The sequence below is a fragment of the Sinocyclocheilus anshuiensis genome, unplaced genomic scaffold (genome assembly GCF_001515605.1).
Source record: "Sinocyclocheilus anshuiensis isolate Anshui unplaced genomic scaffold, SAMN03320099.WGS_v1.1 scaffold1054, whole genome shotgun sequence".
NCBI classification, from domain to species: domain Eukaryota; kingdom Metazoa; phylum Chordata; class Actinopteri; order Cypriniformes; family Cyprinidae; genus Sinocyclocheilus; species Sinocyclocheilus anshuiensis.
Window position 1 is genome coordinate 825903 of NW_015536544.1, and position 13652 is coordinate 839554.

Here is a 13652-nt window from a genome sequence, read left to right on the forward strand (position 1 = left end):
AAAAAAAACATTGGAAACATGTGCGGCCAACCCAGTGCCATACTTATTCATTGTACTGCTACCTCCACTGTTTACAAGAAGCATACCCTAAATCAGATTGTTTTTGCTTTGTTTCAAAATGTTTGTAATACAAGTTAAAACTGTACTGAGAAAAAAAACAAAAAATATTACCTTTAACTTTGAACTTTCAACTACCTTAAATTTATGTGTAATTGTATGTGTGTGTGATGAATAGAACATTGTTGTCAGTAATTTGTAATGGATATCTGAAGCACTTAAGTTAGTGGAGTAACGCTTACTTGTTTTTTTTAAGGCAATCGGTTTGCATGCTTTTAGCAAGTAAATCAGATTGCTGTTTAAGTAAATACAACTTAGAAATTCCAAGTTGCAGGAAATGTTACATGAGTTGGCTCAACTTAAATAAAAGAGTTGTTTGAAATACGCACATAGTATATTGTACTTATTCATTTAGTTGTTGAAAATAGTGATTCTGAGTTACCAGAACTTGCGTGTAAGTTTACAACTCTAAATAAACCTTTGTTATTACAACTTATTATTCTTATTTCACTTTACTTGGTATTTTCAAGGCAATCTGTTTGCATGCTTTTTTTAAGTAAGGTTTACTAATTGGAATTTACAGTGCTGTTTTTGTTGCTGGATATGAAGGAAAACGTTTGGTTCTTTCAATGGATCCAGCCATAATTCTTAAAGGCCATTTTTATCACTCCAAGTTCTCTTTTTAGCTCCAATCTCACACCCTGGTTTTCAGTTGTCAGCTTATTCTCAAGCAAGATGGTAATGAGCAGAATCAGTTCAAATTTGCACTCATGGAAAGCAAGCTTGTTTTCTTGAAATGTGTTTACCCACCTTGTTCTGTTTATGGAATAAGTCTGTTTCAATCAAATATTGATGCTGAATAATTGATGCCACCATTCAGTTTGTTCAAATTATTTGGTTTGCACCTTCATAATGCCGTTTTAGACTGTGTAGAAGCACTGTCTAGAGGCTGTGTCGCATCCAACCAGTTCTTGTGAATGCCAGCACTTAGGCTTACTTCAAATCTCTGTACAAACAGGGCCTGGGGTGCTGAATTCAGGGAAAACAAAGACATAGCTTTTGCCCAATACCTTAAAGATGATGTCAATAGCATACAGCTATAGGAGGACTCCCAGAACCAGATTGTAAATGCAGAACAGAAATCTGACACTATCTGTTTAGAGGTGTTTTGATATCATATCCTCTTCTTGGCTTTTTAAAGACCATAATATGAAGACATCCATTAAGTGATTCCAGCTCAAGCTGTCTTCATGTTGCTCCTAGTGATCTCGAGGGACCAACATTTATTTTCTTACCATCTAATCTTACTGTAATGTTGAGACTCTGTTGCTCAACACTGATGCCATAGCCCCCCCTACTGTACTGATCATTGAACATTCATGTACATTTGTTAATGTAGCACACAATAGAATAACTCTAGAGTAGAGATTAGAGAAATTGTGAATTGATTTTTTATTATTTTATTTCTTATTTTGTATTTTATTATTAGTTGCATTCATTATTATTTTTTTTATATTACTGTAAAAAAGATATTTGCTTTCTTGATTCATTCTTTAATTGCATATTTCCCTCTGAATGGTTTCATATCTTCAAATGAAATTTCAACCTGAAAAAGCAAAGTATGCTTTTGATAGTCAAATCTTTATTTTATTTATTTAATTGGAAAAACCCATGTGAAAGTAATTGCACCCATTAGGCTTGAAACAAAGAAATTGGTTACAAAGCCATAGAGGGTTGCAAAGCCATTTCTGAGGTTCTTGAACTCTGTTGAACCACAGTGTGAGTCGTTAACACAAAATGGAGAAAACTTAAAGTAGTTTTCTTCAGTGTTCAATGATTCAACAAGGAGGAGTCACTTGCAAAAAAAAAAAAAAAAATAGTAGAAAACCAGAAACCGCATCAATACTGAATGATCTCCATGAACTTTGGGATCATATTCCATGGACAGATGAGTTACAAAATTCTTCAGAGGAGACAAGTTGTCTTGTATCTGGATTCTGGAGATCTGTAACAGTGTGATACTATATGTATGGTGAAGCATATTGGTGCTGCTTTGGGACCTTTATGGCTTGTTATTGTTAAAGGAGGCATGAGTTTTGCTTTATACCAGACTATTCTGAAGGAGAATGACCGAATATCTGTGCTCAAGCTTATGTGTAATTGATTGATACCAAACAATAATCCAAAACATGGACACTTTTCTATGTCTGAATGGCTAAGAAACCAAATTAAAGTTTTAGAGTTGTACAGTTAAAGTCCTGACTTGAATCCTGTTGTGGCAGGACCTGAAAATAGCAGTTGTACTTGAAGACCTACCAAAAACAGTTCTGCAAGGCAAACTACAATTTCAAGGTTCATCAGTCTTTAGAATTGAAAAAGCTAATGTTGTAATGAAAACATCCTACTGTTTGTGTTTGTGTTCAGCCAGGCATGTTACTGCGGTTCTACAATCTCCATGCGCTCGTTCAGAGAGCCCCGGACCAGGTGCCAGATAAGCCTGAACACCTCAGTTTCCACCTGCATGGTGGGACGTCATATGGACGAGGTTTATGCAGCCTTCCTGCGGAAAGCCCTGATCTACAGTCCCTCAAGAGGTGAGTCTAGAAACCACTGAAAATGCTTCTATTTTGCTATTTCTTTCCATTACCAAATATATTATCGGCGTAACAAATTCGATTAGTGACAGAAAAGAGTGTGGAATCTTAAAATGTTTCATTTAAATCAGAAAAAAAAATATTGAAGATTTTTTTTTTCTGATTTAAATTAGATTTTAAATCCACATTGTGAACTTGATGTTTGGACTCAACATGTATATATCATAGTATAAATCTCACTGACCTTCTGAACAGTAGAGTGTGTATGTACACACAACCACACACACACACTACCAAGTCTCTTATGCTCACCAAGATGGCATTAATTTGATCAAAATACAGTAAAAACAGTATTACTGTGAAATATTATTACAATTTAAAATAACTATTTTCTATTGTAATTTATTTTAAAATGTAATTTATTCCTGGGTTGCAAAGCTGAATCACTTGAAGCTGAATTCCACTTGATCCCTCAGAAATCATTCTGATCTGCTAATCTGAATATGCTGATTTGCTGCTCAAAAACATTTATTATTATCAATGTTGAAAACAGTTGTGCTGCTTAATATTTTTGTAGAAACTTTGATTCATGTTTTTTTCCGGATTCTTTGATGAATAGAAAATTCAAAAGAACAGCATTAGTTTGAAATATTTACTGTCACTTTTGACCATTTGAATGGTCCATTGCTGAATTTAGGTATTAATATCTTTACATACTGACACCAGCTTTTGAACAGTTGTGTGTGTGTGTTTGTGTGTGATATAATATACAGTCTTCACATATAGGAATTTGCTGAAGTCATGAGCATTTTGATGGCAAAATAAATGAGACACCCTATAAGTCAAATTCATTTCCATTAAAAAAAATTACTTCTGTGGCCTCTTAGCTGTCTACCTGACATTCATGTAATCATGTGTCTCTCTTCTTTCTCTCTCTCTCGCTCTATACTGATCCATATTCAGTGTGCTAGAGAAACATGTGGATCTGGATGAGTGTGATGACGTGAACGATGGCACATTACTGGAGATTTGGTACACGCCACCAGAGGCTTTAGGTTGGTGGCGCCTCTTTTGGTTTCCAATTTCTATCCAATTTTGTGTCATTTTTAGCTCGCCGTCATCTGTATGTGCTTATGTTTACTTTTAGTCTTGCCAAATGATGAAGAAACAGGTATAGATATATATATATATATATATATATATATATATATATATATTACTAGGTTTAAGATCTCCTCAAAGCTTTTTCTGCAACAGATGAATAAAAAGGTAAATAAGCTTTAATGATTAAATAATGTTGTTGTTATCATTTCAGATGCAGATGCAGACACGGGACCCTCTTATACAGGTAAAAACTAGTCACGTCTTATTCTACAGTAAAAGTAAATCCACAATATTGGATTCATATTTGGAGAAACAGCATTGGGAAACCATGTGCATGCAAACCACTAAGCCACGGCTCTGACAAACTCTGATGTAAATACTGTTATTGTAACATGTCTATAATGATTGTTTAGTACGGACATGTGAGCACAACACACAGCGGCTCACACTCGCCCAGGTGAAGCACACCACACCGCCGCTGTCGTGTCACGTCCGAGCCCAGCTGAAGAAATACAAGCCTCAGCAGTTATACCAGTGCCTGAAACTCTTCTGCTCCAACTGTAAAACAATGTGAGTCTGGCACTTTACACAACCCGCTCCTGACTCTCATTCATGAAAAGAAATTTTGTAATATTGCTTATTGTATACTTTATTTAATTGTTTAATACTCATTAGTTGGAGACAAATATTTAAATACAATTAAATGTGTGATCTGTACTGGTTCAAGGGTGGATTTTTAATTCAAAATGGATCATTTTGATCTTAGATAAGAAATTCCTGGATCAACATTATATTTTGTGTGTTTCACTCTTGAGGAGCAGACATTTATAGATTTATTATACTAGATTTGCTATATGTTCTGTTTGCCACCTGGTGGCTATTAAGTGGAATACAACTTAAAGATTTAAGTAAGACACATCTGATTTAACTTGGTATATCACAATCCTAATAAATAATCCAAAACATTTTGAATTTTGTTACATTTACACTACGGATCAAAAGTAATTTTTTTTATTATTTTATTCAACAAGGATGCATGAAATGTATCAAAAATGACCATTAAGATATTTATAATGTTACAAAAGATTTCTGCTTTCAATAAACAGTGTTCATTTAAACTTTCTATTCAAAGAATATATAGGAAAAAAATAGCATGGTTTCCACAAAAATGTTAAACAGCACAACTGTTTTCATCATTAATAATAAATGTTTTTTTGAGCAGCAAATCAGCATATTAGAATGATTTCTGAAGGATCATGTGACACTGAAGACTGGAGTAATGATGCTGAAAATTCAGCTTTGCATCACAGGAATAAATTAGATTTTAAAATAGAATAGAAAATGGTTATTTTAAATTGTAAAAATATTTCACAATATTACTGTTTTTACTGTATTTTTAATCAAATAAATTCAGCTTTGCCATCACAGGAAAAAAACAACATTTTTAAATATATCCAACTAGAAAACAGCTATTTTAAATTGAAATAATATTTGACAGTACTGTCTTCCCTTGTTTTTTAATTAAATCATTTCAGTCTTTGTGAGTTTAAAGACAGTTAAGAAAACGTAATTATTCCAAGCTCTTGGTCGCCAGTGCAAGTAATTACAGTACAATTAAAAACCTGTTAATTAGTTAACTGTAAATCCCTTGATGAGCATAAGAGACTTCTTTCCAAACATTAAAAATCTTACCAACCCCAACCTTTTGAACAGTAGTCTACTTTTTTTGTATGTGACAGGAAAGATGTTCCCGATGACAGCGCTGTTGCTAAAGTCTTCCGGGAGTCTGTGAAAGACAACCAACCTTGCGATGAGCAGTGGGCCACCACTTCATCAGCAAGTTCTAGAGAGCCTGGCAGAACCATCTCAATGCACATATCCAGAGACATGGTGGGGGAAAGCACTCACATGCAGCTGATATTTGTCGAAGGTATCTCTGACTAAAAAGAGAAGCATTTTTATATATAGATTTGTATTTCCATTTACAAATAAAGCATTGTATCTACAGGAACGACGCTGGATGAGATTTGCGTGTTATCACGGGATTACAAAAACCTGGTTCCTGTGAGATCTGTGAACGGCAGGATGACTCTTCTGGATCTCACAGCTCCCTTCCTGTTCTCTGGAGACAAAAGATATTACGGGTAAGAGGACAGGCCTACCTGATACATTGCATAAATCTATTATCATGACAAACCCCAGGGGAGGATACAATCACATCTATATGTAGTTAAATGGATATTTGTGTGTGTGTATCTCAGGTGTAAGCAGTGCTCTCTGAACACATTTCAAAACCCAGTGTTTACTGGAGTGGAGATCTGGGATGAACAGGCAGTTGCAGAAGGTAGTTTTTTTTTGTAATTAACAATTACATCATTCATTTTGACTGTTTATGGCTATATTTTACCCGCTATGTAGAATTAACATATATTTCTCTAATCTAACTTCAGTACTGTCAAAACAAATAAAACGGTACTGAAAATTATTTTAATTTTGCTGTACAGAACCACAAATTGTTATCTTAGTATCATTGATACTATTACAGTTTTTATTAACATTTTGAGTTTTTATTTTTAGATTTTCTGTTTTCATTTTAATTTCAATTAAAATATAGGCCCATGCAGTTTTTATTTTAGTTATTTTTGCACATCAAATTAAGCTAAACTAAATTGAGAAATGTTGCCTAATTTCAGTTAACATTTATTTTATTTCAAGTAACAAAGAAAAATGTTTTTTAATGGTTTTAATTTTAGCCTTAGTTTTAGTTAACTGTAATAACCCTGTACTGAGTAGAAGTATATTTTATTATAATTGAATGTATATAGAATAAGAACAATTTTATAGGTGCCCCTTTAAATATCTAAAGTTTCTGTGTGCTAACATTCTTAATCACTTATTCATACAGAAAAAAATACATTCATTACTAAATATTATAACATTTTAACATTCATTTCATTTTATGTAATAATTGTATTTTTTATTAAATGTAATTTTATCTAATAAAAAGTGGTCACAAACAAGGACTTCAAAATCTGTAGCTAAGGTCAAAATAACATGTCATGTCAGTTTTAAAATGATAAGTAATTAAATTGAGGTCTTTGTTGTTGTTGTTTATTAAGTTATTTATTATTTGTTTGTTTTGTTAATTTTAATGAGCCTAGTTCAGTTCAAATTTATGTTTTCAGGTGTGTTTTCAAAAAAGCCGACCCAGGCATCACTGCAACATTTTTTTTTTTTTAAATATCTCATGTGATGTTCTAGTTGGCCAAAAAAAAAAAAAACCTGTAGACACTTCAGCCACTCTTAAAAATGTATGGCTGTACCTTTAAGGAGTTCATCTGTGTCTCTGTCTCACAGCCCTGGGAGTTCAGCTGATGCAGTTCAGATTGTTAATCCAGTTTGATCTGGAGGACCAGACTGACACATTTGAGGCTCTGCTGTGGGAGAACGCTGTGAGTGTACATGTTATAGCAATGCCATTTGCAAAGTAGTCTTTCAAAAGAGTAGCAATGCTGCAAACGTACATCAGCAGAGGGCACTGCCTTTTTTTTTTTTTTTTTAGAAATGGATAAGAGTGATTGTCTTATTCTTTATAGGAGAGGTTCTTCCATGTTTCTGCTGTAGATGCTTAAGGCAGTCAGGATTTGCAGGACCAGATTCAGACCATCATGGACACAATTCAACCACCATACAGCAGTTTGGGTAAAGATTTAATTTCCTATGAATCGTTTGTCTGAATTCCTACATTATTTAGAATAAGATAATGTTTTTTTTCTGTACTGTCTTTGTAGAAGAGCGTCCATGGCTGGATCTTTGCCTCTCAGTCTACCCTGTAAAGGACAACGACAGAAATAAAGTTTGCTATCAGATCACTAACACAGAAATTAGAGAAGAATAGAGCAAAGAGATCATAGATGGGCACCTGCGATGAACAAGAAAAAAGGAGTTGCCAGAAATGTTTTGTGTTGAGAAATGTAAATACATTATGGTCAAACACAATCCATAAATTCATATTGTAAAATAAAACAGCTTTATATTTATAATGCATCTGTTCAGCCTTTTCTGCTGGATTCCCACTTATTTCCAGTTAAAATAATGACTAGTTCTATAGAATATAGTATAAAGTATAAAACTCTTTTCTGTTTACTTGTTCTGCTTAGACCTGTACGTGTCATATTTAACAAGCCATCTGAAGTGAAGTGAAGTAATGGTGAGCATCGAAAGCCGGTGGTTGTTGCTAGAAACGCATTGCAGTTCTGTTTCAGTCCACTAGGTGGCACTGTGTTGTATCTGTGAAAGCGGCGCCTCCCTGACCGAGCTTCATATCACAGAGCTGCATCAGGAGCCCATGAACGGCACTCAAGGATTCTAACTTTATAGAGAAGCTGGAAGCTCTTGGCCCTGACATGTACATTTTTCCTGTTAGACGAAACGCTAGTAAATATTTATGAGGTTCCAGGGCTTCAACTAGTTTTTAATTGTTTGGTTAGTCACCTGTTTGACCAAGTATTTCCACTTTTTTTCCCATCACAATTCTGCTGTTATAATATTACTCCTGGGATTAAAAGATGGAAACTGGAGATGTTCATCTAAACGAGAGACCAGCGAACGGGACTACGCTTGATGTTTGTTCTACAGCTTTGCCTTAACAATACTGGAATTATCAAAATTTGGATATTTTCGCAATGGAAATGCAATTTTTAACTGTATTTTGTTTGCTCGTTTGTTGTGAACTCTCAGTAGTTCTCGCGCGTAGCAATAACGCGGCAGATTTAACGTCAAAAATCGCTTCATCCTATAAAGTGCGTGAAATCAATACAGACGGGCATGACCGACGTGTAACTTTAAATAAAATCAGTTATGAAACGGGTAAGAAACCTACAGATGTGCTTTCATCGACCAGGACTACGATCAACTTAACGTCGGTGAATGGGAGCGATAACACAACGGTAAGAGCGTCTTCCAGGCAAAAGTACGAAAGAACTTATCAAATGGACAAATATAGGAAAACAGAATCATTTCTGAGGGAAATGCACGGCGAAATTCGCGTAAAACGTCGTTATCGTCGACAGGAAAGAGTGACGGTGCGAAATGAGCCTGACAGGAATCAAACCATCAGATTGCTTGAGAATGAATTTGAGCGTGTCGAGTCGATGCCGAAGCCTGTAGCGCAGATACAGCCTACAGACTTTCCCACAGACTTCACGTCTATCCCTGAATGGGGCGCCTCACCTGTGGAGGACTATGAGGAAGTCTTCACCCCGTTCATTCCCTTTAATACACGGTCAAAGACTCCAGGGGTGAAGAACCCGTTTTACCCCGTGACAGGTGAATCGTACGGTGCATATGCTGTCATGTGCATCTCCATTCTTATTTTCACTGTGGGAATTGTTGGGAATATAGCAATCATGTGCATAGTGTGCCACAATTACTACATGAGAAGCATTTCAAACTCCTTGCTGGCCAACCTCGCCCTGTGGGATTTTGTCGTCCTGTTTTTCTGCTTGCCACTTGTTATATTCCATGAACTCACTAAGGATTGGCTCCTTGGGGAATTCTCCTGTAAAATCATTCCATACATTGAGGTAAAACTGTGGTCACTTTTGATGGATGATTGAGATGCAGTTTGTGTTACTGATGTGTGATATTATTGGTAATAGACCTACAATTTGAAAACGTGTATAAGGGTAACGTAAGGCAAGATGAATTGATACTAAAACTATATAATAATATAGGAAATCAGTTTGGATATAATAAGGATCATAACTGTTCACATACTGTACATCACATATTAGAATGTTTCATGCCATTCTATCTCTTATGGTTTAATGCAGCCTATCCAGCTCTATGGTGTAAAATGAAGCATTGGACTTTGACTTTAGTCTAGCAGGTTCTCAAAGATAATCCCACTTTCACACATGAAGCTGGTTAAACTCTTGTAAAGTTGCTGGTTTACCCTTTCTGGTGAATGCACCACATCTGCTATTCACACCTCATTTGTCATTTTATCTGTCAGCTTGCATTGCGTATCAGCATCAAAAATGTTACAGCTTGATGCCGTTTAAATCTGAAATGACAGAACATTTATGCCAGAGACACTTTTAGTATTTGTCTGCAAGTAACAAAGCACAGTACTCAAGACAGACGTTAAAGTTTCCTTCAAATGGCTGTTCTGCTAAACCATATGTGTTATTAGTCAAGTAAGTTGCTATATACATATTGACTTAAACTTGGTTAGCAAGATTTTTTGTCAAACTATTTCACCGCCAGGACAGTTGTTGACCTGAAAGAGAAACTGACAGAAAAAGATGTTTACACCAATCAAGCTAAAGCACCTTTTGTGGCAATGTTGAGATTGCAACACATACTTGCATTGCATTATTTCAGTCAACTGAAATAGTTTTTTTACTGGCATAAAAAGCTAAAACATTCAGTGTGTGTCCAATTTCACAAATGTAAGATAATCACAATTTTTGACTTGCAAGTTTTAGTTTTGCGTCAACTACTTAACTTTGTGGTATTATGTCAAAGCGCCCGTAACTGCATATTGTACAAGTTCAAACTACTAAACATGTGGCTTTGTTCTCATATATAACATGAAGCATGTGCTTGATTTTTTGCAACGTTCTTAAGCTGACAAATTTCCAGAGCTGATTTGTTGGCATTTTAACAATGGGAGATGTTCACACATTTTAAAATGAAAAATGCTGTTAAATGAACAAGAAGGCTATGTTTGTGTGTGTGTGTGTGTGTGTGTGTGTGTGTAGATGACAGAAATTCAATGCATTGCAAATGTTATATGTGTAGGTCAGGACAGACATCTTTGCTGTGTTTTGTCTTCCTCAGTAAGGGGGAGTGTCTCATCTGCAGACACAAAGAGATAGTGGTATTGCCCCTGGGGCAGCATTCAGAGTGTATCATGTGTTTCTGAGGAATTGACCTGATTGGTGCCATAGTTGTGGCTTTAATCTCCTGACACACTACAGAGCACCAGGGCCTACACCCTAGATTCAGAACAACCCGCTAACTTGATCAAAATGCTTCAACTTAACAATGAAGTCGATGGCCTTAAATGGAAAGGCTGTGGTTATGTTCATCTAGTGGGATTGAATTTCCTTGTCGTTCCACTGGCTCAGGGGTTCAGTACAAGTTATGCTCAATCGACAGCCCTTGTGGCTTAATATTGATTACTAATTCATTCAGACCTTTTCCTCATTTTTTTTTCAAATGCAGAAATGTTAATAATTTTATAAAATCACTTACATGAATTTTTCAGCTGAAACCTTTATTTAAAACTTTTATGTATTATTTGAGCTATATGATTGTTGTTGACATTTTAGGTGTTAAGTTGTCATTTACGTTTACACATTTGGCAGGCACTTTTATCCAAAGCAGCTTACATTGCATTCAAGGTACACATTTTATTTTAGTTCTTGCTTTCCCTGGGAATCAAACCCATTACCTTGGTGTTGCTAGTGCCATACTCTAGTGAACTTTTTTTTTTTTTGCATTAAAATCATGTTAATGCACATTGTTTATGTCTCGTGGCTATACTATTGTGTGTTTAAAAGTTTACAAATTGGCCCAATTCACTCCCATTGTAAGTGCCTCCCTGTGTAGCACAAAGTATAGGTTTTTACGCATAAGCATGACAAATTTTGTCACCAAAATAGTATGCGCATACTGTACGCATACCGTCCGATTTTGGTCGCACATGCTGTACAAAAATGAAGTATATGGGTTTAACCCAGATTTTTGCTTTTTTATGCCACAAGTGTTGTCAATCAAGTTTAAAGGGATAGTTCACTCAAAAATGAACATTTTGTCATCGTTTACTCATGTTTAAGTTTTTCCAAACCTGTATGAATAATAATGTTGGTAACCAAACAGTAGCCATTGATTTCCATAGTCTTTTTTTTTTTTTTCCATTTAATGGAAGTCAATGGCTACAGTCAATTGTTTGGTTACCAACAACAGAAGAAAGAAACTCATTCAGATTTGGAACAACTTGAGGGTGAGAGGATGATGACAGAACTTTAATTTTTGGGTGAACTATCCAACAGAACCTGGAATGAATATTAATAGCACCTGGAATGTTACTTGATCCACTTTTTGTCCAGGTTTTTCAGTGGAAGGATTTTCTAAAAGTTTATTTTTAATGACCACACATCTCCTTTACCTTGCAGGTGGCGTCATTAGGAGTAAGTACCTTCACTCTTTGTGCTTTGTGCATTGACCGTTTCCGTGCCGCAAGCAACGTCCAGCTGTACTACGAGATGATCGAGAACTGCATCTCTACTGCAGCCAAGCTAACCGTGATCTGGCTGGGTGCTCTGCTCCTCGCCCTACCTGAGCTCCTCATCCGGCAGCTGGTGAGAGAGGAGCTCGAGCCTCCAGAGGTGATACCGTGCGAACATTGCGTAATCCGAATCTCCACGGCTCTCCCAGACACACTTTACGTGCTCGGACTCACCTACAACAGCGCTCGCCTGTGGTGGTACTTCGGCTGCTACTTCTGCCTGCCCACCCTCTTCACCATCATCAGCTCGGTGGTGACTGCACGCAAAATCCGCAAGGCTGAGCGAACCAGCGTCCGAGGCAACCGCAAGCAGATCCAACTGGAAAGCCAAATGAACTGCATCGTGGTTGCTTTGGCTATCCTGTATGGCTTTTGCATCATTCCGGAGAACATAAGCAACATCGTATCGGTGTACATGGCTACAGGCGTGCCACGGCGCACGCTGGATATCTTGCATCTGGTGAGTCAGATGATGCTGTTCTTCAAGTCCGCGGTTACACCTGTCCTGCTTCTGGTGCTCTGTCGGCCCTTCAGCAAAGCCTTCCTGGACTGCTGCTGCTGCTGTTTTGAGGAGTGCGGCCCACCAAAGTCCTCCGAGCCCAACAGTGATGACAACGATCAGGACGGCACCACCGAGCTGGAGCTTTCACCTTACAGCACTGTAGTCCGCAGGGATCCATCTACCTTCCCAATAGCGGGAACGCACTGCTAAGGTTGTGCCTTACCTAAGGGCTAAACATTACCAAGGGCTTAGATTTACGGAATTAAATAGTTGAGAGATGTTGTTTTCACAGGCTGTGCAATTTTGTGCCGTTTCTGTTTTTACTTGACTTTGTTTTGGGAGAGATGCCCAAAAACTGGATATTTTATCTTGTGAAAAAAGGAACAAAGAGCACAGGCCATATGGTTGATGTTTACAAAAGAAGACGTGTACCATGAGTAGTTTCTTGGAAGTCTAGAAGGTTTATAAATGAACTCGCATGCATTTGTTACATTTGCACTGTTTTCTTACCCCTATATCTTTTTTTCCATTTTAATTTGGTGTATTTGTGTTTTTGTTCAAAGTGTCTTTGTTCAAAGTGTCTTTGAACAAAAAAAGAGGCTTATGGATGGTAATAGAAAATGGTTGTTCGTAGTATGTTTTGGTGTTGTGGAATTTGGTGATTCTTGTGAGTCAATTTAACGTTAAGCCTAGCTCCTTTGCTATGTAAGTATTAAATTCACTCTGTATTTTCTAGCAGAAGAACTTGTGACACTCTTCAGCCACTGGAAAGCACTGAAGAAGCTGTTTAGCCAAGACTTGTCACTTTAATAAAAAAACAGCAACACATTGGAAGCTCTTAAGAGGATTTTTTTTTTACAGATGTTTGAGATAAACTTGATTTTTATGAAGTGAACCTGCCCTGGAGATAGTGTTTAGAATTTTGAGATTTTTTATTTTTATTCAGTTTGTGATGGTAAATTGAAGACTTGGAGAAACTAACAAATCAGTTTTCCTCCAGTGGTAAGTTCACAGGCCTGTGGGTCATCAATGCAATACAGTAATTTCTTAGCACACAGTGGCTATTGTTTAATGCTGTGGCCAGTTCAACATTAGG

The 13652-nt window shown here is 36.5% G+C and overlaps 2 protein-coding genes across 2 annotated transcripts in view; both read left to right on the top strand.

Moving 5' to 3' along the window:
• Nucleotides 1–7779, top strand: part of LOC107698355 (protection of telomeres protein 1-like) — a 29560-nt gene extending 21781 nt beyond the window's left edge. The window contains exons 6-16 of the mRNA XM_016499324.1: nucleotides 2482–2651; nucleotides 3615–3706; nucleotides 3799–3822; nucleotides 3967–3999; nucleotides 4169–4325; nucleotides 5495–5685; nucleotides 5764–5899; nucleotides 6017–6099; nucleotides 7113–7207; nucleotides 7352–7457; nucleotides 7547–7779. Of these exons, the coding sequence (XP_016354810.1) occupies nucleotides 2482–2651; nucleotides 3615–3706; nucleotides 3799–3822; nucleotides 3967–3999; nucleotides 4169–4325; nucleotides 5495–5685; nucleotides 5764–5899; nucleotides 6017–6099; nucleotides 7113–7207; nucleotides 7352–7387 (1017 nt within the window). The 3' untranslated portion in view covers nucleotides 7388–7457; nucleotides 7547–7779. The remainder of the gene's footprint in view (nucleotides 1–2481; nucleotides 2652–3614; nucleotides 3707–3798; nucleotides 3823–3966; nucleotides 4000–4168; nucleotides 4326–5494; nucleotides 5686–5763; nucleotides 5900–6016; nucleotides 6100–7112; nucleotides 7208–7351; nucleotides 7458–7546) is intronic.
• A 261-nt stretch (nucleotides 7780–8040) lies between these two features.
• LOC107698235 (prosaposin receptor GPR37-like) lies at nucleotides 8041–13127 on the top strand. The gene is made up of 2 exons (XM_016499209.1): nucleotides 8041–9340; nucleotides 11942–13127. Exons 1-2 carry the CDS (start codon nucleotides 8441–8443, stop codon nucleotides 12764–12766), a joined length of 1725 nt encoding a protein of 574 aa, XP_016354695.1. The 5' UTR covers nucleotides 8041–8440; the 3' UTR covers nucleotides 12767–13127.
• Nucleotides 13128–13652: the final 525 nt, after the last annotated feature.

Bases quoted from the DNA above. Each gene is read 5' to 3' on its own strand.
- LOC107698235 (XM_016499209.1), top strand. From the start codon at position 8,441: ATGGAAATGCAATTTTTAACTGTATTTTGTTTGCTCGTTTGTTGTGAA. The intron at 9,341-11,941 runs GTAAAACTGTGG...TTTACCTTGCAG, and splicing joins AAATCATTCCATACATTGAG to GTGGCGTCATTAGGAGTAAG.